Raw genomic sequence first — 23,262 nt, forward strand, 5'->3', positions numbered from 1 at the left:
ACATGTTCAAAATAAGTGTATCTACCTACTTTTGACGATGAGAACAGTTTCTTTAGTACTTCCACCCATACCCTACCCCTGATGATGGAATCATTTAAACTATTAAGGGCTCTTTCTTTTTCAGTGGTCCTGAGTGCCACCTTAAGAGCCGTTGCATTCTGATTGAGCGCTGTGTTGCACGTGGAGACGCTATTTGTATCCCCGTGTATCCACGACGAATGGGTATTTCCAGATATTCTTGTAATATAAATATCCGTAACGACTGAATCATTGCAATTGGCAAAAAGGCAACCAGAGCGAGGCGTAGCCACTCCTCCCCCCTTTCGAGTCACTTATTTTACTTACGGAGAATTGGTTGGCGGCAGCAAGCTCAACTCTAACGCTCAGGTGACGTCGAAGAAAGTTTTCAAACCGTTGACAAATCCGCTCGCAGCGTTGCAGAAAACTGTGTCAACAACTCCCACACTTGTCGCTGCTCCTCAGGAAAAGAAAAGCAAGATTGAACCTTCAAAATGAAAAACGGAAGATGGTACAATGTTTGTTGATAGTTTATTTGCTTCGTGCGAATCACGAAAAAATATGAACAATGATGATGACGACTCAAAGGAGGAGGAGGATGACGATGAAGACGATGAATCGTTCCAAGATGCAACAGATAAAGAACAAACGACGGGTCGCACTGAAGGCGACGATTCTCGAGACACAACTACTACCCCGAACATACTATCGCCGAATTTAGTTTCACGCATAGGCCGCTCCAAATCAAATGTAAACTGTGCGACGAGGCGCAGCGCGGCGTGGCGCGTTTCGGAGATATCGGGTGCTGACTGGACCTATCTCATCTCATGCCAACGAGGAAAACCGAGGCACATGAACAATAGACAAATCTGCTACTTTTTCAAGAAAATCTCCCTCAGACAAGCATCTATAGGTGCAATCCCATAATAGACAGCGCAACACCGCGGTCACTCGGAAATAGAGCTAAAAGGGGTACGTGCAAAACGGGCCATTCCACGCTCGTGTCGGATACCATTGAAACTTGCCCTATTCATACATCTAACAATGCCCCATGTTTTCCCTAAGTTTTAAGTCCCCGAAACAATTTTGGGGGAAAGTGGGGGGGGGGGGGGAGGTCAAAGTTGAAAATCCGCGACATTTTCGTGAAGTGTTTACTCGAAAACTACTAAATATTTCGAAACGCGGTTCAAACGAGCGGTTTCAACTGAAAAAGAGCTTTCAGAAAATGTATAATATCACAGGGTTTAATCGCCTTAAACTCGAGTTATCATCTTCGAGGCGCTGGATCGCTAAAAAATAACCCGCTTTGTTTTCACGTTCGGGCCGATCCCCAAAATACCCTATTTTCAACTTCTTTGAAAAACTGATGTGTTGTTTCTGACTCTCTATTGCACCTATATGTCTTTACCGTATCCTCGGAAAATGTTTTGTTCGCGAGTTATAAGCCCGGAAAGAAGCGAAAGTCGGGAAAATGGTCTATTTTGAACTGCGCGCGTCGCATGGGTGAGAAGAAGAACGCCCCCTCCTGCTCAGTTCGGCGAATCACACTCCTCGGCCTACCTCGCATTGTTGCCATATGCCCCCTGATCCGTCACCGCGCGCAGTTTAAAATAGCCGATTTTCCCGACCTTCGCTCCTCTCCGCGCTTATAACTCGCGACCAAAACATTACCCCAGGATACGGTAATGACATAGAGGTGTCATAGAGAGTCAGGAACAACATATCAGTTTTTCGAAGAAATTAAAAATGGGGTATTTTGGGGATCGGCCCGAACGTGAAAAAAAAGCGGGTCATTTTTTAGCGTTCGAGCGCTTCGGATACAAGTCTCTGAGAAAACTTTTCTGCGAGTGCACGAGTCATGATTATTGAATTAGTTACGTAGCTCTAAATTTTAAAGAAAAAATATTTGACTTTGTGCGATAAAATATTTCATATTGTTTCAGAGCACATATGAGGCTCAGATCAGTCCATACTTTTCTTTTTGATTTTATGAAGATTCGGAATAAAAAATGCAAAAGTTAAATAAAGAAAGAGGACGTTATGTGCTCCTTCAAGGACTTTCCATTCACGAATGTAGCGTTTGTTGCAAAGAGCGAACCGCTTGGGCTCCTACAATAGAGGTTCACATACACACATGCAGTGAATGTTGTATCACTCGTTTATGAAGGGGCCCACATTCCATTTTCAGTAAAGTATAATTTTTAATTTTCTTTTAGGAGTAATAAGAAAATTTGGTTCAACAAGTTTAAGACTTTGGCCGGATTCTTTACCCCTTAGAATCTGAAAGTTTTTTGGGGTTTTTTGTAGTTTTACAGTTTAACAGTGAAGTTGAAATTTCATCAGTTATATTGGTGTCAGCGACGGTCAACTCACTTTAAACTTAGGTGCCATGTGATGATAGAATTTTCATATTCATTGCCAATTTGGTTTAAAACCAGTCCTATTTGGGCTGAATGCGTGAACGGATGTAAAAAAATTATTATTATTTACTAGGCTCAAGAAAATTAATGACCGTAACACATATTTGACTGTCTGATTTTGGTCGGCCTCCCCTTCCCCCTCCTTCCTCCGTAATGTATCGAAAGAGCGAGAAATGCTATTAGAAACCTTAAAAACCCTTAAATTATGAATTTGTGTTGAAATATTTTATTGGCCGCTTTACTGTGCACCGTGGTTCCTTAAAGCCTCTTCATCTGATTTTCGCGGAAAATGGAGGTCACCTCAAAGAAGCATCCGAAAAATATGGTTGTAGCGGTTTGTACCGTTTGTGCTTGAATATATGGAATCTCTAGAATATATGCTTTCTAAAAATGCCAAAGAGAACCGCGCAACGATTCGCAATGACCCTTTCCCAATCTACAATATTCTGAAAAATTCATTTTTTATGGCTTATTTTTCGTTCAACTTTGATCTCATGCCCTGCAGCTAAAAATCAATATTTTTGGGATCTGCAGAAGCGAAAATATTCTCCTTTCAACAGAATTACAAGGTTAGATGCTAATATTACATTTTTCTGTTCGATGATTGTGTTTTTCCCCCATTTTATAAGAGAACGAGATCCTTTTTTTTAACGAGCAATTTCTCCATCTTTTGACGTCCACAACTTGCATTTAAACATTTTTGCCGGTTTTTTTGACACAATATTTGGAAAGAACAGATCGAATTACTCTAGGGATCATTATGTTTTGAACGATAAGTCTGATATGGCGGGAGTTATCAATTAAGCGCCGCTACGGACACACTCTGGCCCATCGTGCGGCCCCCGGCGTTGGCTCGTCAGGGGCCAGGGGGGCGGCCCCCGGCTTTGGCTCGTCAGGGGCCAGGGGGGCGGCCCCCGGCTTTGGCTCGTCAGGGGCCAGGGAGGCGGCCCCCGGCTTTGGCTCGTCAGGGGCCAGGGAGGCGGCCCCCGGCTTTGGCTCGTCAGGGGCCAGGGGGGCGGCCCCCGGCTTCGGCTCGTCAGGGGCCAGGGAGGCAGCCCCCGGCTTTGGCTCGTCAGGGGCCAGGGAGGCGGCCCCCGGCTTTGGCTCGTCAGGGGCCAGGGAGGCGGCCCCCGGCTTTGGCTCGTCAGGGGCCAGGGAGGCGGCCCCCGGCTTTGGCTCGTCAGGGGCCAGGGAGGCGGCCCCCGGCTTTGGCTCGTCAGGGGCCAGGGGGGCGGCCCCCGGCTTCGGCTCGTCAGGGGCCAGGGAGGCAGCCCCCGGCTTTGGCTCGTCAGGGGCCAGGGAGGCGGCCCCCGGCTTTGGCTCGTCAGGGGCTAGGGAGGCGGCCCCCGGCTTTGGCTCGTCAGGGGCCAGGAGGGCGGCCCCCGGCTTTGGCTCGTCAGGGGCCAGGGGGGCGGCCCCCGCCTTTGGCTGCTTAGGGGCCAGGTTAGGGTAGGACTTATTTTTTTAAATCGACAAAACCGAATGTTGCACGGTCATAAATGGTTTTATGTGATAAAAAAACACGGTAGCCAAGAGGATTTAGAGAAAAAAAATTTTAACCCGGTGCGCACAGAGCTTACACATAGAGATTTTTCTGGTTTTTTTGGCATTTTCGCCCTATATTTTTGATATTTTTGCCAGCAACACGGATTTGACGCTAGATGTCCAAAAATTGGTAAAAGCCTAGCACATACCTTGCAGATTAAGGGAAAATTTTTGTTTTTCTCCTAGGTCACTTTCACTTCGCTTGGTAAAGCCGAAACTCTCCGCTCGGTAGCTCTAAAATTCGAAATTTCGCCGTTTTTTAACGTATAATGAACTTTTTGAGCAACCTATAATGGTAGTAAAAATCCGAAAATTTGTGTAAAGCAAGTCCATACCATCAGTATGGAAGGACAAATGTCAGAAAACTCCTAGGTCTTTCAGTTTCTGCCAAGCTATGCCCATAACGGTGGAAAACCCGTCACAAATAACTCAATTTTGACCGTTTTTCCGCGGTCGGAAATTTATTGGACGCCCTGTAATGATAATGAAGGTCCGAAATTTTGTGGAAAGTAAGTTCATACCGTTTGCATGGAATAAAAAATTTTACTTGGTTCCTCCGTCTTATATTCTTCGTCCTGCGATACCCGAAGTGGAAGCGAGAACGTCAAAAATACCTCAAATTGGCCGTTTTTGGAGAATTTTTTTGAACATCTTGTAGTGGCAGTGGAGGTCCGAAAATTTGGACACGGTAAGTTCATACCCTCCGCAAGAAATAAAAAAAATCTACTTGGTTCCTATGTCTTACATTCCTCGTTGTGCGGTGCCCGCAATCACTTCGAAAACGTCAAAAATACCTCAATTCGGCCGTTTCTTCAATGGCGAAATTTATTAGACACCCTGTAATGACTCTGGAAGTTCGAAAATTGGGGGAAAGCAAGTAAAAAAAATTGGCCGAATTCAGGTATATTTGACGTTTTCGAAGTAATGGGCCTGTTGCAAACTTTTGCTAGAGCAAAACTAAGAGTTGTTTCTTGTAGATAATGCCTCAAAAATCACGATGAGCGCATCGGCAAACTCTGAAATGCACTCATAACTTCACAATCTGCGAGGAAATTTGCGTTTTTTGAGCTTCCCGCTTTAAAAACGATACTACGGCACAGGTGAACATTTTGTACGAGGAGTCGTTCCATCGTCGGCAATAATCATCATAGCCGACGCCAATCCGCCAAAACACGTTTGATGGGACGAGGTAACACCTGAACTGGATTAGACCAGATAACAATCGGTGTGTTAATGTTCATATTTTCCACGCCCGAATGGATTGACCTTGAACTCTCCTTGAATTACGCGCGGAACTGCGTGCAAGCGTCGGCCATGATGAATATCGCCGACGATGGAGCGACTCCTCTAACAAAATGTTCACCTACGCCGTAGTATCGTTTTTGAAGCGGGAAGCTTAAAAAAACGCAAATTTCTTACGCAGATTGTGAAGTTATGAGTGCATTTCAGACTTTGCCGATGCGCTCATCGTGATTTTTGAGGCATTATCTACAAAAAACAACTCTTATTTTTGCTCTAGCAAAAGTTTGCAACAGGCCCATTGCGGACACCGCACAACGAGGAATGCACAACATAGGAACGAAGCAGAATTTTTTATTGAATGAAGATGGAATAAACTTACTTTCAGCAAAGTTTTCGACCTCCACTGTCATTACAGGGTGTCTTTTAAATTTTGATAGCGAAACACCGGTCAAAATGGAGGTATATTTTTCACTTCTTTGTGTATCTGAAGACACCGTGCGACAAACAATCAAACATCTGTGGATCTTTTGAAATTTGCCCTCCCATACTAGTGGTATGGACTTGCTTTCCCCCAATTTTCGAACTTCCAGAGTCATTACAGGGTGTCTAATAAATTTCGCCATTGAAGAAACGGCCGAATTGAGGTATTTTTGACGTTTTCGAAGTGATTGCGGGCACCGCACAACGAGGAATGTAAGACATAGGAACCAAGTAGATTTTTTTTATTTCTTGCGGAGGGTATGAACTTACCGTGTCCAAATTTTCGGACCTCCACTGCCACTACAAGATGTTCAAAAAAATTCTCCAAAAACGGCCAATTTGAGGTATTTTTGACGTTCTCGCTTCCACTTCGGGTATCGCAGGACGAAGAATATAAGACGGAGGAACCAAGTAAAATTTTTTATTCCATGCAAACGGTATGAACTTACTTTCCACAAAATTTCGGACCTTCATTATCATTACAGGGCGTCCAATAAATTTCCGACCGCGGAAAAACGGTCAAAATTGAGTTATTTGTGACGGGTTTTCCACCGTTATGGGCATAGCTTGGCAGAAACTGAAAGACCTAGGAGTTTTCTGACATTTGTCCTTCCATACTGATGGTATGGACTTGCTTTACACAAATTTTCGGATTTTTACTACCATTATAGGTTGCTCAAAAAGTTCATTATACGTTAAAAAACGGCGAAATTTCGAATTTTAGAGCTACCGAGCGGAGAGTTTCGGCTTTACCAAGCGAAGTGAAAGTGACCTAGGAGAAAAACAAAAATTTTCCCTTAATCTGCAAGGTATGTGCTAGGCTTTTACCAATTTTTGGACATCTAGCGTCAAATCCGTGTTGCTGGCAAAAATATCAAAAATATAGGGCGAAAATGCCAAAAAAACCAGAAAAATCTCTATGTGTAAGCTCTGTGCGCACCGGGTTAAAATTTTTTTTCTCTAAATCCTCTTGGCTACCGTGTTTTTTTATCACATAAAACCATTTATGACCGTGCAACATTCGGTTTTGTCAAATTAAAAAAATAAGTCCCATTCTATGGAGGGTGTTGTATTTTCGATGAACTACATGAAACCCAAAATTCTTTGAAAACAGACCAAGCTTTTCAACAATAATGGAACATTTGCAGGGCATTAAACTTGGACGGATCAATGACAAGACGGGGTAGTTTTGGAGATGTTCCGTTGTTCATTGAGATTAAAACTTCCGAAAACACCGAATTAATTAAAGCTTGAGGGTAGCAATTTTCCGCCAGCAGCTTTTTCCCGGTTCTTATGACTCCTTCTCGGAACCCTACATGAGAAAGGCCAAGGATTCGCCTTACGAAGTTCACCGCAACGTTCTTCTTGTAGGTGTAGGGCTGAACCTTCCGTTCTTGTGCAGGAACGAAATACCACCATCGGGAGCGAGGAAATCAACGAAACTATTGACGACTCTGGCTAATAAAACCAACTATGGAATACATTATGTTACGCTTAAAGAAGCGCTCGGTCAAGGATTAAAACTCCTGCGCGTCAACTGGGCCATCAAATTCTGTCAGGCTCCTTTCTTAGCACCCTTCATCGAGCCGAACGCCCGGTTGAGACGGGACGCTACGAATCCGTTCCGACCAAACGCTCCTGAAATTATGCAGTAACGCTTGCTACGGAAAATTTATCGAACACCCGTTGAAGAGAAAGAATATAAAATTAGGCACAAACAGCAGACAGATACTGAAAGCCATCGCACGGGTCGATTTCATAGATCGCACATTTTTCGACGAAGAGTTAGTACCGATCCATTTACGAAGACAGGAGGAGGTCATAGACGGACCAATGATAGTTGGTCTTTCCATATTAGATCTAAGTAAAGTGCGTATGTATCAATTTCACTATAATCACATGCTCAAGAAGTACGATCCCGACCAAGTTCAACTTCTCTATATGGATACGCACTCGTTCATTTACGAGTTGACTACACCGAACGTCTACGATGATATGATGTCAGACCTACACATGTACGACACCTCCAACTTCCCAGAAGACACCAATGTCGCTTCGCGACCAACCGAAAAGTAATGGGGACTTTCAAAGATGAAACAGCGGGTCGACCCATGGTCGAGTTCGTCGCGCTGCGACACAAGATGTACGCGTACAGATTCGCAGACAATCAAATTGAAAAAAGAGCAAAGTTAGTGTCATCCGGGGCTTTAAGATCTTTAAACTTCAACAACTTAATTAGCGTATTAAAGGGACCCGAATCCAGGATGAGCGCCGAAATGCGAAGGATCGGGGCACCGAAACATAAACTATATTCATTCGAAACTACAAAAAGAACTCTCTCCGGAATAGACGATAAAAGCTATATTCTAGAGGACGGAGTGAGTTCTCGTCCTTGGGGTCATCGTGACTTCAACAATCTTTGCATGGTGGATGAAAGTTGCGGAGCCGAGACCGAGTTGAGAAAAATCCTCGCAGTTAAACGACCTCGTATTAATAGTATAAATAATTCTAGAGAACCATCGGTTAAGAAACCTCGAATTTAAAAATCGTAAAACGTGTAACTAGCGGATCGAGAAGACGATGGCTTGTCTCGATGTACAAGGTTTTTGGAGCCAAGGAAAATTCATCGTCAAAGAGTTTGGTCTGGTGGATATGGAGTGTACTGAAACTAAATTCTATTTATTCAAACCTCCGTTCCCAAGCAGCAAATTTAGGGCTAAAGACGTTGTAACAAACAACTGGTTAACACGCAATCATCATCACTTGTCAGTATGGGAAGGCACAGCTCGGTCAATAGTTTCTACTTGTGTCAAACGTATTCTCGCATACCGAAATAATTGATTCGCGATAACGCTAACCTGCTCGTAGTTTTTCAATAGGACAATACAAACTTGCGACACATCTACGACGATCAAGTCAACACAGATTTCGCGTTCGAAGATTTCAGACATATCTGCTCGGTGTGCTAGCACAACACGTACGGGTTTTTAGACATCGATAAAAATGGTAATAAGAACGAGGGAAGGTACCGGAATTGTTTCGATACTTATATTGACTAAGATGGATAACTGTTCGTTGTCGACGATCGCTCAGAAATACGGTAGTATCGATAAAATCCGTCAAGGTGTCAAACGAAAGTTAATTGCCATTCGCACCGGAGAGGCAGACGCTCAGGTGACGTTGAAGAATGTTTTCAAACCGTTGACAGATCCGCTCGCAGCGTTGCAGAAAACTGTGTCGACAACTCCGGGACTTGTCACTGCTCCTCAGAAAAAGAAAACCAAGATCGAACCTTCAAAATCGGAAACGAAAGATAAAACAACGTTCGTCGATAAATTGTTTGCTTCGTACGGATCACCAAAAAGTATGAACAGTGATGATAATAACGACTCAAACGATGATGGTAATGATGATGATGATGATGATGAATCGTTCCAAGACGCAACGGATAAAGAACAAACAACGGGTTGCACTGAAGACGACGTCGATTCTCGAGACACGAACACTGCCCCGAACGTAGAGTTCTACTTGGACGATCTGGAGAAACATTCGAAACAAATTGATACTGCGTATGGTGTGCGGAAAGCAATCAACGGAAACTTTCTTATCGGAAACCGAACAATTAGTTTCGATTCGGACGGACGCCTAATCTTGGACAGTGGTGATGAGGTGTTCGAACCGACACCCGGGTTCTTGGAGCTCCTTTTTAAGAAACATCCGCGTAATAATACAACAGATGATCGCGCTAAATTCCAACAAGTGGTTACGCTCACCAATGCGCATCGTTGGGATAATCATCCACACGGTAGACCCAAGTCGAACCGCAGTCGTAAATACCGCGATCTCATCAAACATTTGTTCGCTACATCGACTTTGAGATCAACGAGGAAGTCACCGCGTAAAAAATTGAAGAAAGGCTCAGGTATCAAAATTCATCGTGCGAAACGGGAACTCGTCTATTGGGACGATCCGAACGAGTTAGTCCAACGTCTCGTTTTACTTGTAGCTTCGAAACAAGCTGGTCACACCGATCCCTAACGTGAAATTCTGAGTATCTTCGAAGAGCTTCGCGAAGCGGATTACATCCACTAAATATAGGTTCCGCCCCCCCCCCCCCAAAAAAAAAATGAGTCACACCGACCGGTTTGGAAGATCGGAAGGGACTTACGTTCGCAACACGAAGCAAGGTCCCAAAGGTGACGGTTTATTACTGGATCCCGACGGAAATTATCTCGTATCTAACAAATGGATCCGACAATTGCAAGATCCCGAAGAGGATACCGACGCTGTGAACATACAAAGGACAGACTCGAGGTGGACGGAAGTTATGAATTCGACACAGCTTTGTTTTGAGAAAATGGAAGAATATAAAAGTATCATGCAACGAATCGAGACGAAATAATCACGACTGGAAAATAGGATCAGTCAATTAGAGGTTGTGAATCGAGCGAGAGGAAAATAGTGGTGCGAAGAGTCACAATGACGGTTTTGGCCGATCGAAATTCCGCCGAGGTCCAAAAGGTGACGGATTCTCACTGGATTCCGACGGAATTAATACCGTATCGAACAGACGGATTCGTAAAGTGCAAGATCCCGAAAGCGACGAGGATGCGGTGAACAAACAATGGTCCGAACGGAAGTGGAAGGAAACCATGAAATTAGGTCAACACTGTCTGGAGCGTATCTACCAACTTCAGCAATCTTACAATCGCCTGGTTAAAATAGTAGCATCGAAACAGCATTTGAATCAAGAGAGCGGACGACGACGACGTTGACGGTAATTATCATGTCAGCAGATAAACGTGGGATCGTTGAGGAGTAACATAAACCTGCACGACAAAAGTATCCGCGTCGTAAAGTACGGATTCTCAGATTGTTCGATTTATGGCAAGCCAATCTCGTCGAGATGCAACCGTACGCCTCGGTCAACAAAGGATACAGACATCTCCTCACCGTCATCGACGCGTGCTCGAAAAAGGCGTGGGCCGAACCGCTCAAATCGAAAACGGCCACGGATGTCACTTATGCCCTGCAACGCGTACTCAAAACAGCCGGAAAGTCACCGAAACATTTACAAGTCGATATGGGCTCGGAATTCTACAACTCCAAATGTCAAGCATTGATGAATAAAACGGGAGCGTTCTTCGCACCATCGGGATGAAACCAATTGATGTTACCGAAAAGGATGTACCGATGATCCTGCAAAAGCTTCGTGGACCCCCGCTGAGTAAAATTAAAAAGAGACGTCTAGCCAGACGAAAACTGAAAGTCGGTGATCACATCCAGATTTCGAGACTCAAAGCCATGTTCGAGAAAGGATACACACCGAATTGGAGCACAGAAATTTTCAAGATTGTCAGTGTCAATCCGACCGTTCCGATCACGTACGATCTGAAAGACGCGCACGATACACTCATCAAAGGAAAATTCTACCGGGAAGAACTCCAACACACCAACTATAAGGATACGTTGCTGGTGGAGAAAATTCTGCGTCGCAAGAAAAACTAGACCTTTGTCAAATGGTTGGGTCTGGACGCGAGTCACAACAGTTGGATTGATAGTAAGGATTTCGTATAAATATTAGACAAAACTGTTACAGTAAATTTCCACACAAAAAACAGAAATGATTCATCAAACTAAACATTGCAATATCCAATCCCAGTTGCTCCTCCCAAAACATAAGGTTCCGATACGCATCTCCAAGCGCACTCTACTAAAAATGGAAATTACCGAATCAGACCCTACTCTCCAGTCTCCGATACCAGGCCCATAGATGTAAGATATGGTCCATCGTGGATGCCGCCAAAATTTTACAAGTCCGAAATCTCGAAAACAAAAAGTCGTATCAAAATTCGGTCCGTACAGTTTTCTGATCTTTGACAGTGTAAAAGAATCGCATTGGTGCGCGGCGGATCGGAGGAGGGTAATTTTCCGAAAAATTTTTTAATTTCCCGAATCAGACCCTCCTCTCCAGTCTCCGATACCAGACCCATCATGGAGGATACGGTCAATCGATGCCGGAAATTTTTACAAGTCCGAAAATCCGAATTTTTTGTACAATCCAACAGCATTGTTTCGACAAATCAACTAATTTCTTGCACCATCTAGCAACACTGTAAAATTCGATGTTGCGAAATTTCACCCATAATTAAATCATTTATTTCAGTACACCGTCAAGCAACGCTGTCTCATAACCGCCATCTTGAAGAATACACCATTGCATAAACTGCAGATTGAAGGGGCTAAATTACACCATTGCATAACTCGTATATTGAAGTGGCAACATACAATCCTCTATTTTGTACACCGTTGCCATATTTTGCAATAACCACCATACAACACTGTAATTTAATTCATATCTTTCTGCACTATCATGCAACGCTGTTGGATAATTTACTGTGCTAAGATTTCCATTTTCACCTTACTATTCAGTCGATGTTGCGACACGACAAAGTGGTGACAAAGAGTCGATATCATTTCAATAATTACGCCGCAGGATTCCTTTGGGCAAAGGCCAAACTCGGCCGTCGGTTGATGCCGTCGGCCGGCCGGGCGAGGTGAGTCGCCGGTGAGGCACGCCCCGCAAAGCGATCCCGATGCGACTCCCGGCCAGTGCGCCTTGAGGTGTGACCCGTCCCCCGCCGAAACGACAGGGCAGGGAAGGGTCCCGTTAGGCGTCGGGCCATTTTCGGGTCCTCGGCCCAGGGTCCTTGCAGACGGTGGACTAACGTGACTCAGACGGTTGACTAGACGGGTTTCGCCCATGGCCACCGCCTCAAGCCACGGTAGCAGTTAAAACCATGCAGGTCGGCTGGAGGGTCTGTCGACCGACATTTTACCCGCAGCTCCGGTCATCGCGTGGTCTTGTTTTGCCCGACGGCTGTGAGGGGCTCAGATAATCCAGAGCACGGCTGCCCCCCCCCCCCCCCGTCGGAGATAAGATTTAGAGCCGATCCCCGCAGGCGGTATTCCGATGAGATCCCTCTGCCCGCGGGGCGCATCGTACACCCCCTCCCCCTGGATGGATTTTGGATTTGAGCGGGTGTTGAGGACGGACCTCGGCGATGCCGTTCCTAGCTGCTGGGACCCAGCAACGGGGGACAGATCTCACTTTACGAAACCACGTGCGGCTCGTTAACAGTTGTCATATTGACGATCTGGCCCCGACCCAAGGTCTTATGCGACACGCTAAATTCCCCACCGACAGCTACGCGGTGCATACTAACACCTAAGCTGGGCCCGGCAAAACTCGGGTGCTCTTACCGAGTGCGATGGGACCGTTCACCAAATTAACCCCGGCTTCTTTCGCCGAGTCAACTCGGGTTCTATCGCCGAGATTCTCGAGGTGCTTGACCAGGCAGATACGGAATTTCATTTTCCGAATCAACCCGGTGACCATAACCGGACTTTTACGGTCTTCCGGTTGGGCACGGGAGGCTCGGTTCCTTCTCCCGAGATTTTCGGCAAATCTTCCCGGTTACTTTTTTTAGTGATGCATTGGGGATACGAGGTTGTTCACGGACACCGCACCGAATAGGTTTAATCCTGTCGCATGACGTCACAGTATTACAGACGAACTTTCAGGTTTAGGGAGTATTTTTCCACAGATTTTCGTGAAAATTGGTGAGAGCGAGTATACTTTTCGACGGAAACTGGAATTTTCGGTCAGATTTTCAAAATTTCAAAATCCAAGATGGCGGCCGTGGCCAAAATGCTGAAGAAGTTGCCTTCTCATTATTATTAATATCATAGGTATAGACTCGCGTAGCGAGTAGCAAGTTCATCGCGAAGCGAGGAACCGGGGGTCCAGGGGCACTCCCCGAGTAGGTGTGAGAGCTCCCACGGCGAGCTTATCACGGCTAGTAAATGTATATATGAGGGTGTGTGTGCGTGCGTGTTGGTGAGGGAGGAAGGGTGTATGTGTGTTTGTTATAGGGTGAGGGTGTTTGTGTGTGTGTGTGGGCGAGGGTGTGTGTGTTTGTAAATCTTTTAAACTCTCAAGCTTTCAAATATGTTTTAATAGCTTCCTCAGTGCATGCACAATCAAATGCGCTTTTTTCTCAAACCAAAAATGTTTCACATTTTTCAGCCAAGATCTACCAAATTTAAAGCATTAACGCCAATGAAGGGGCTTTGAGGACAAGACGCATAAGTGCAGTTTTTGAAAAAACTGAAATTCTAACGATTTCATGTAAAATTGTCATAATGCTCATTCAGTGAAAAATTTTGTAACTAAATCCAATTTTTAATCATTAGAAAATCAGTTTGAACTTTCTTTCCGCCACAATGAGCCAGAAAATGCGAAACTTTAAACACATGTTTCTCGAACAAGTAAATACTGCTCTTATCCGCCTTGTTCCTAAAGTCACTTAAAGTTAATTTCTCAACATTCTTAGTGACATTGATTAATCGTAGAGGTACATAATTCTAAACTAGATTTCTGATAACGGGTGTCTTGAAGCTACATTGTTGAACCAACGATCAATATGTGGGTGAATTCAAATGAGCGTCTAATCTGGTGTCCCTAGCTGTTTTAATCGTCATAATCTGAGAAAAATGGGCAGATCAAATTTATTTCTCATTTTTTAAGCTATTGTTGACTATTACATACTACTTTCCACTTTATTTGGACTGAAATAAAAATTTAGGAGAACTTTGAATGTGCAAATTGCCTACATTTGTCCCAAATTTGCATGTCCCCCGTGTCTGGTTCTTGACTTTATATCGATGTTGCAGCATAACTAGAGTGATTACTTGAGAAAGCTTTATCGGAGGTGATAGGTAATGCTTTTGAATTTGAGAAAAAAAATACGTCAATGTTTTTCTTGCTCCATCAATAACTTTTTTATGCGCTAGAATCATTGTCCCGAGCAACAGTCAGCAACAGTCAGGAGAGACACGGCAACGCTGTAACAAGCTCCAAACGATTGCCGTAACTTTGAGGTATTTCCAAAAACGACTTTTTTTGTTTCGACTGAATAGTTCACACGACGCAGATGGCAAAAATTTTGAAATTCGCAAATTTTTGTGCAAGACTGACGCCATTAACAATACAAAACAAAATGCTATACACGATAACCAACAGGGCGTCAAGCATACACACACACACACACACACTAATATCAGCTCGTAAAATACTTTCTAAGTGTGCGTTGGGGAAAATTTTTTCTTATTCCGATACTCTAGGATGTGCTACTAAATATTCCGTGAAAAACCCCCAAAATTGTCTTTACCGTCAGAGATAAGCTTAAAAAACAGCTTATATCCATCCTGTCCCGATCCATTCGGTCCCATATGTATCCATCCTGTCCCACTGTCCCACTTTAGCGGGACAGAGTGGAAAACTGTTACGACTGAGACTTGCTTGTTTAAGCAATGTGGGCGCTCTTTTCTACCAATTGATGTGAAACGTGATATCTGGGGGTATTTTTCAATGGGGAACTCAAATTTTTAGTCGAATTTTCAAAATTCGAAGATCCAAGATGGCGGAAGTGGCCTAAAATGCTATCTCAGCACCTAATCAATCGATTAAAGTGAAACGTGGTACCCATAGATATTTTTTAACGGGAGACTGAAAATTTTAGTTTCATTTCCAAGATTCGAAAATCTAAGACGGCGACTGTGCCTTTAAATGCAATCTCGGTGACTATTTAATTGATTTTAATGAAACTGGACTGGAAAACCTTGGTATTAGTAAAAGAAGGGAAATTTTAATAGGGGTGCAATACATGGTTTCCTATAGGTATCTTAGGCTACGAAATCGAAATATTCCTAGGTTTTTTCCATCGTGCACAGATTCTCCCGAAAAATTGGCTCTTATAGAAAAGCTTGAATTTTATGGAAAATTCCGATTTCTCCGGAAAAATTCCGAACTTTCCCGGGATGAATCGAACTGATACAGGTAAGTGGAGGTGCTCTTCAGAATCAGCTCCAAAAATCTACCCCGAACCGTTGGCAAATCTTCGGAAAATTAAAAAAAAAGTTGATCAGTGTAATTGATATGTTAATTCAATTCCTCAAACTTTTCCTGGCCTTATCTCCACTTCAGCGCACTCAAAAAAAGGAAATGTCGAAGTAACATTAACCGCCATGTTGAAATGACATCACAGAAATTATGTTGATATAGGCTGCACTCCCCGTAACCCAACATGGTTTGACTTAATTCTACATTTGCCGTCATGTTGAATCAACATGACCGAGAATGCTTGTACCTGTCATGTTGAATCAACATGACGGTAATATTCGAGTGAGATTACGCATGTTAATTCAACCAAATTCTTGTAAATTTAGCATTATGTCAGACTGAAACTGCATTTCACATGTTGTTTTACCATTCCTTTGGTTGAAAGAACATTTAACATTTTGTTGAATTAGCATATCGACGGTGAAACTACCAAACCACGTATCTCGTTTGCGGTGTTTAAAAATCTACGCTCGCATTTTATTTTTTTGAAGCAGACCAAATCATTATCATTGCTTGAAATTTTCACAGAATTTTCTTCGCTTAAAGAGGAAAAATCACTGAAATTTTCAAGACTGGACGTTAAGTAGTTTTCCGTTTAAAAAATAAAGTATGACAGGAAGTCTGCGACATCGCAAACCGAGATACGTGGTTTGGTAGTTTCACCATCGATATGCAGTGTTATGTTACCATTTGCTTTCATATTGTTTCAGGAGTACCGTGGTGCTCTTGAAACATCATCTACGTACTGAAAAGGGGGATGACGTGTTCTCCTCCTCTCCCTCCTCCTCATCTCCCTCCTCCTCATCTCCCTCCTCCTCCTCATCTCCCTCCCCCACCCTTTCCCTCCCTCTATTCATGATTTCGTTTCATAAGCTAGACATCTAAGCCACCTGACTCGATAGTCTTGACACTTAGACAAGATTGTCTACTCACTGCGAGTAACGTCCAAATTAAAAATAGCATACCTATTTTTTTATTCAGAGAACTGGTACTATTACTCTTTTCAAACCATTCGTTGGTACATTCTGAAAAAGTCTCTTAAGAAATACGTCCCAAAGTATTTACTTAAAAAAATTTCTGGATACCCAATTGATAAGGTAAAAACACAATTAAGACACTTTTGGAAACAAAATAAATCGACTCGAATAACGCTATTAACGCTCACCATGACAAAAAAATGGTAATATGGTAATAATACTTACACATGAAACAAAAAGAATTACTTTTAAGTTGATGATAGTTTATTATTTGTCGTTCAAAAACATTTTCGCTCGTGTGGTTAAAGCTCTTGGAATCATACGTTTCTAATTATTTGATTATATTTTTTATTCTCACTGTTTGATTTATTTATATTATTAATTATTAATTATTATCATGATATAAAATAAGAATAAAAATGGCAATCGGAAACACTGAAGAAAGTGAACATCGTTGTTAGAGGAGAAAAAAATAGTTCGTGATAAATTGTTAATTTTTATATGGTGCATTATGTAAATTCCTTTTCGTAAATAGTGAATGGAAAAAAAGAAAAATCTAACAATCTGATGCGGTATGCATTTCACACAACTTAGACGGCAAAAAAAGGAAAAAGTAATTCAGTGGGATATGGAAACACTTAAAATTCGTCTTTCGGAACCACAAGCCCGGATGGCTCGGTTGGTAGAACACTCCGCTTGTAATAGATAGGTCCCGCGTTCAAATCCCGAAAAAGTCGGAAAAATTTGATACGTCGGATGGGATGATATGTTGATTTAACATGACGGCTATCGTGTTGATTTAACATGACGGCTATCATGTTTCTTCAACATTTTTGATTATGTTCCCGTAACATGCTCTTAGATTGTACCCGTTTTTAAGACGCCCGTCATGCTGAATCAAGCTTGCTCAAGCTTAAAGTAACATTTGTTTTTTTTTTTTGAGTGCGGGTACACACCTACTCGAAGTTTTAAAATTAGGTGTTTTTGATCCATTTTATACTGCAATATTCCAAGAAATAAAAGCTTCTTTTCGTGTTCTTTCGTGAAAACAGTGCGTATTTCGATAAACAGACGGAACTGTCTAAAAGACAAGCAGAGTAAGCTTCAGATATCTTTCACGACGGATGAATTTTTTCTCAATTTTTTTAGTTCTGCAAAATACGAGGGTCATCCAAAAAGTAAGTTTCCCTACCTTGTATCTTCCGAACGAAAAGAGATAAATCAAATCGGTAAAGAGGCACATATTAGGCATACTCTAAGCTTTAAAACAAGCTCAAGTTTTTGAAAATCGGTCAAGGAGTTCGCGAGTAAACTTAATTTTACTGAGACAACCTCCTGTCGCCGCGTGCCCACCTCCGGGATCAGGATGCGCGGAGAGTCGATTATAGAAGACTCGGGTTATCCCCAGATAAGACAGGAATATTTAGCCAATATTTAAACAATATTGTTTTGGTATTTATGCAAACATTCGGCCAATATTGGTTAAATATTGAGCCAATGTTAAAATCGTACACCATCTTTCCTTTTGGCATAAATACTGTGCCAATACTTTGGCTGAGAATACTGTGCCAGTACTTCAAAGGGAAAGTATTTGGATATCAATATTGAGACAATACTACACCAATATTGAATCAATTTAGGGGTTCGCAGCTAGGGGATGGTGGAAAAGGGTTAATTGTGGAAATAATTTTAGAAACCATGAAAAATAAAAATAATGAAACCACTGGGATGTTATTGAATCGATTTTGCAGATTAGAAATTTTTCATCCACCTTGGGGATTGAACCCAGGACCTACCTAACACTAACCGACGACCCTACCGATTGAGCTTCACTAGACGATGTATTTTGGTGACTTAAAACCGGTATTTAACGTCGAGTTGGACGGGCAACTAGGATATTTTCCATCTGCCTGGATTTGTCCGTGTATTTATTTTACTTTTTACTTTACTATATTTTCTAAATTTATTTTATCGTTTTACTTTGTTTTATTTCCTTGCTGACTCTATTTTTTTCTTCACTCTATTTTTTTTTTTTTTTCAAGCACTTCATTTTTTTTCTTTAATTATTTACTTCTTATTCCTTTACTTTGTTTTGTTTTACTGTAATTTATTTTAATACTTCATCATAATTTTTTTGACTTCAGTTAATTCTTTAAATTCATTCTATTCTTTAACCTCATTTAGTTTTTTCCCTTATACTTTATTTTTTTCTTCATCTCAGTTTTTTTACTTCATCTCCTTGCTCCCTCTAATGTTTTACTTCAGTTTAGTCTTTGACTTCATTTTATCATTAATTTGATTTACTTCATTTTATTTCTCTTCTTTTGTCTCTGCTATTCTATTATTTCCACCATTCTATTATTTTATTTATTTTTTTCTCTTTAAATTTTTCATCGACATTCTGAGATGCATTTTGCACTTGATTGCAGTTTGATGTCTTCCTCATAAAGACTATGCAAATGCGATTGCCATAATCTCACAGCTGCACAGCTACTAAGTGCAAGTTCTACAGGAGACCAATAAGCACACGAGATCAAGAATTTCTTCTTCAGTTGAATTTAAATGTTTCATTTGAAATTTGAAAAATAAAAAATAAACAACCAGATGTGAATGAATGATAACATTCTCATTCAATGATAATATTCACAACAGTACATGAACTACAAACGAAACAAAAAAAGAAATAAACTGAGATCACGCGCAAATACATTGAAAATGACCTCAAGGAGGTGGAAATTCAACAATTTCTTGGGAGGCAAAAAAATATATATTATATTATATTATATTAAATTTGACAACAACTGCAATAACCTTTATGAATAATAAGGTTGAAAATAATGGATAATTGTTCAGAAAGAACACATTTGAGCTACGTCTTAAATCTAAGCCTTATTATGTTTAATACTTTTCGTTATGGGCAGGCATTTAGTATGATGACTTATACCGATTAGGATATCGAAAATATTTTAAAAATATTTTGAATAGCAGTATTATTGTTTAAAATATTTTCAAAATATTTTGAAAATACTTACCAATGCATTACTGTCTTTTAAAATGTTTTTAAAATATATAATAAATATTTTGAATATAAATATTATATGTACTGATATTTTAAAAATACTCTCACGATATAAATTTTTACAGTATTGAAATACAAATATTTTGAAAATATTTTTATGATGTTTTGGGTAAACATATTATTTTTAAAAATACTAAATGATGATTCTTTAAATATTTTCTAAAAAAATAATTTTGATTATAATATTATCAAAATATTGTCAGTATTGTGTAAATATTGCGACAGTACTGACAATATTTGCCCAATATTGTAAAAATATTATGTCTTATCTGGGTCGCCTCTATACATCACATCAACAAGAAATGTTAAAGTTTTCATTGAGTAACTACCTTACTAGTAGTTAGTAGTAGTTACCTTACTTTTTGACGTAGTCTCCACATCTTCTTTGACATTTTTGGTATCATTACAGCAGCTTCTTGACGCCCTCCGCGTAGAAGATCTCGTCTTGGCTCCGAAACTAGTCATTGACAGCGATCTGCACTCCCAAATCAGTTGCTTTGCGTAGGGAAATTTTCCCCCAATCCTTCAAACTTTCGTACTTTAGCTTCATGTGACTTTCATTTGTTCCCGAGCGGAAAAACTTCCACGATGGAAGCGATTTTCAACCGATTCAGAGGTACAGATCGCTGTCAATGACTGGTTTCAGAGTCAAGGCGAAAGCTTCTACGCGGAAGGCATGAAGAAGCTGCTGTAATGATACCAAAAATGTCAAAGAAGATGTGGAGACTATGTCAAAGAGTAAGGTAAGGCCTACTCAATGAAAACATTAAAATTTCTTGTTGATGTGATGTGTAGAGGCGATAACCCGAGTCTTCTATAATCGACTCTCCGCGCATCCTGACCCCGGAGGTGGGCACGCGGCGACAGGAGGTTGTCTCAGTAAAATTAAGTTTACTCGCGAACCCCTTGACCGATTTTCAAAAACTTGAGCTTGTTTTAAAGCTTAGAGTATGCCTTATATGTGCCTCTTTACCGATTTGATTTATCTCTTTTCGTTCGGAAGATACAAGGTAGGGAAACTTACTTTTTGGATGACCCTCGTATGAAAAGGTTACATGTTTTCAATTATGCTTTAATTTAGTGCTCGTGGATGATTTTATGAAAATTGTGTTCAATTTTCAATTAAAAGTATTAAAGTTCACCTCTGAGATGAAAATTTGGGCAATCAGGCAAAATTAGAGCGAATTTTGGGAAGTAATACACTTGACGGTGAAAATTCGGGATTAAGCCCAACTATTAAGCTCGACAAGCTATATTTTCTAATTCTACACCTAATTATTGTCAAAATAAAGTTTGATTTGCCCAAAAACGCACAAAAAATTTTTGGGAGGAAACAGAACCCGTAATTAGACCCTTATTTGAATCCACCCATGTACATACTTTGGGTGATAAGCAGACGCCAGCTTATGCACTCTGACCAAGTATACTACACCACTTTATCCTGATGTGCACTTGATTGTTCATTTTTTTCCGGTGTTCCAGTGGTGGAGAAACGGTGGACCTCCAGTTTAAAACAGCCATAGAGGGCACAGTCATTAAGTGGGTCTCGCAGATCAATGATGTTCTCAAAGACCATGCTTCTTCGTTGTCAGCAAATGCATCTACCGCTGCAGGTATTGTGCAAAAGAGACGCAGGATTGTACCCATTCTGAACAGAGAAGAAGGGGGGGGGGGTCACAAATACAGGCACACATTTTTACGAACCAGCCCAAGAAATAGATAAAAAGAAAAAAGTAAGGGGAAAAACGGGAAAAAAGGCTATAAATACAATACTAAATCCGGAGACGGCCCAATTCAAAATTGAGCCATTTTCAGTTGTGAAATAAATTAAAAAATTAAACAAAATCGAAGAAAAAACCTGAGACCTACATGTTGATTGCCAAAATCCGAGAAGAACCAACGAAAAAACTGATAACAGGGACAATGATGACCAAAAACAACCAACACACAAGTTTGAGATACCACTCGCAAATGGCAGCACTGATCTGTGCAACAAATAAGTTTGAGGTAAAGCCGGTAGGCGTCGCTAAGACGGCAGCTTAACCCGACTTAAATCGGTGAAAAGAGATCCAACAGAAATTAAAACTAAATATATGTATGTATGAGCCGCTTTTACGGCGCGCTAGGGCGCTCTGCGACGCCTATTCTCCACAGGAATCTGTCATGGTAGAGATCCTCCGGAAGCTGGCATCTCTCCATCTTTTCATGGATGCCCTCTACCCACCGTTTGGCTGGACGTCCTCTCCGTCGCCTACCTGGGGGGACCCACTCCAACACCTTCTTCGGCAACCTGGTATCAGCCATTCTCTGCACATGCCCATACCATACCAATTGCTTGGTCATGATATCGTGCACAATCGTCCCCTCAACGCCCATTATCTCTCGGACACGTTCATTCCTGACACGTTCTCTCCTCGAGATTCCAGCCGATCTACGCCAGAAATCCATCTCGGTCGCCTTGAGCATTTCTTGGGTCCGCTTCTTCAACTGCCACACTTCACTGCCATAGGTGATAATAGGCTTGACAACCGAGTTATAAATCCTCTTCTTGTTGTCTTTGGAAATCCTTTGGTCCCAAAGGATCCCATTTAGCATGGCGATGGCTTTCCTTCCTAGAAGATTACGGTCCCGAATGGCCTGATCCAGCTTCCCATCCGAAGTCAGCTTCACCCCCAGGTACTTGTATTGTTCGCAACTTTCTATATGTTGACCATCCTCCAGGACTATGTTTTGCTGAGCACCTCCGACTGACATCTTTTTTGTCTTACGGACACTAACCTCGAGGCCCTATTTGTGGTACTCCTCCACCAACTTCCGGGTCATATACTCCGCGTCATCGTGATCTTGACTTATGACTACCTGGTCGTCAGCAAAGCATAGCGTGAAAAGTGTTTCTTGGTCATTTAGAGGGACGCCCATGCCGGCACACTTTCTCTTCCACTCCTTCAGAACGTGCTCTAGATATATCTTGAACAGCGTCGGTGATAGACAACATCCCTGCTTAAGCCCCTTGGTGACAAAAAACCGTCTGAAAGCCTTCCTTGGCACTTAATTCTAGCAAAAGCCCCCCGATAAAACTGCTTGACTGCCCCAATAAGTCCTTTACTAAAACCAGTTTCTTCTAGGACTTCCCAGAGTTTCACAAGAGGAATACTATCATAAGCCTTTTCAATATCCAAAAACACTAAATGAAGCTCCTGGCCAACAATTCTCTTCTTTTCGGTTAACTGGGTAACACAGAACAGATGATCAGCGGTAGACCGACCAGCCCTAAAACCTGCTTGCTCCTCCGCCTCGAACGGGGTCCACTCCTCTTCGATCTTCGCTTTCAATACTTTTCCATAAATTTTACTTATCGTTCCTGTCACCGCTAACCCTCTGTAGTTCCCACAATCATCCTTCCTTCCTTTTTTATGCGACGCTGTTATCCAGGCCTCTTTCCATTCTTTCGGGATGTCATCACCGTCAATGCACTTCTGCAGCAAATCCCTGAGATGGTTAACCAACTTGCCAGTCCCACATTTAATTAACTCGGCT

General features: G+C 41.9%; 1 protein-coding gene across 1 annotated transcript in view; it reads left to right on the plus strand.

Annotated features, from left to right (window-relative positions):
• The window catches only part of LOC109040198 (dynein beta chain, ciliary-like), a 60,611-nt gene extending 39,096 nt beyond the window's left edge, over positions 1 to 21,515 (plus strand). Inside the window, exon 5 of the mRNA XM_072297321.1 lies at positions 21,208 to 21,515. Within this exon, the coding sequence (XP_072153422.1) occupies positions 21,208 to 21,448 (241 nt within the window). The 3' untranslated portion in view covers positions 21,449 to 21,515. The remainder of the gene's footprint in view (positions 1 to 21,207) is intronic.
• The last annotated feature ends 1,747 nt before the right edge of the window (positions 21,516 to 23,262 follow it).

This window comes from Bemisia tabaci, chromosome 2 (genome assembly GCF_918797505.1).
Source record: "Bemisia tabaci chromosome 2, PGI_BMITA_v3".
In the NCBI taxonomy this organism is placed as follows: domain Eukaryota; kingdom Metazoa; phylum Arthropoda; class Insecta; order Hemiptera; family Aleyrodidae; genus Bemisia; species Bemisia tabaci.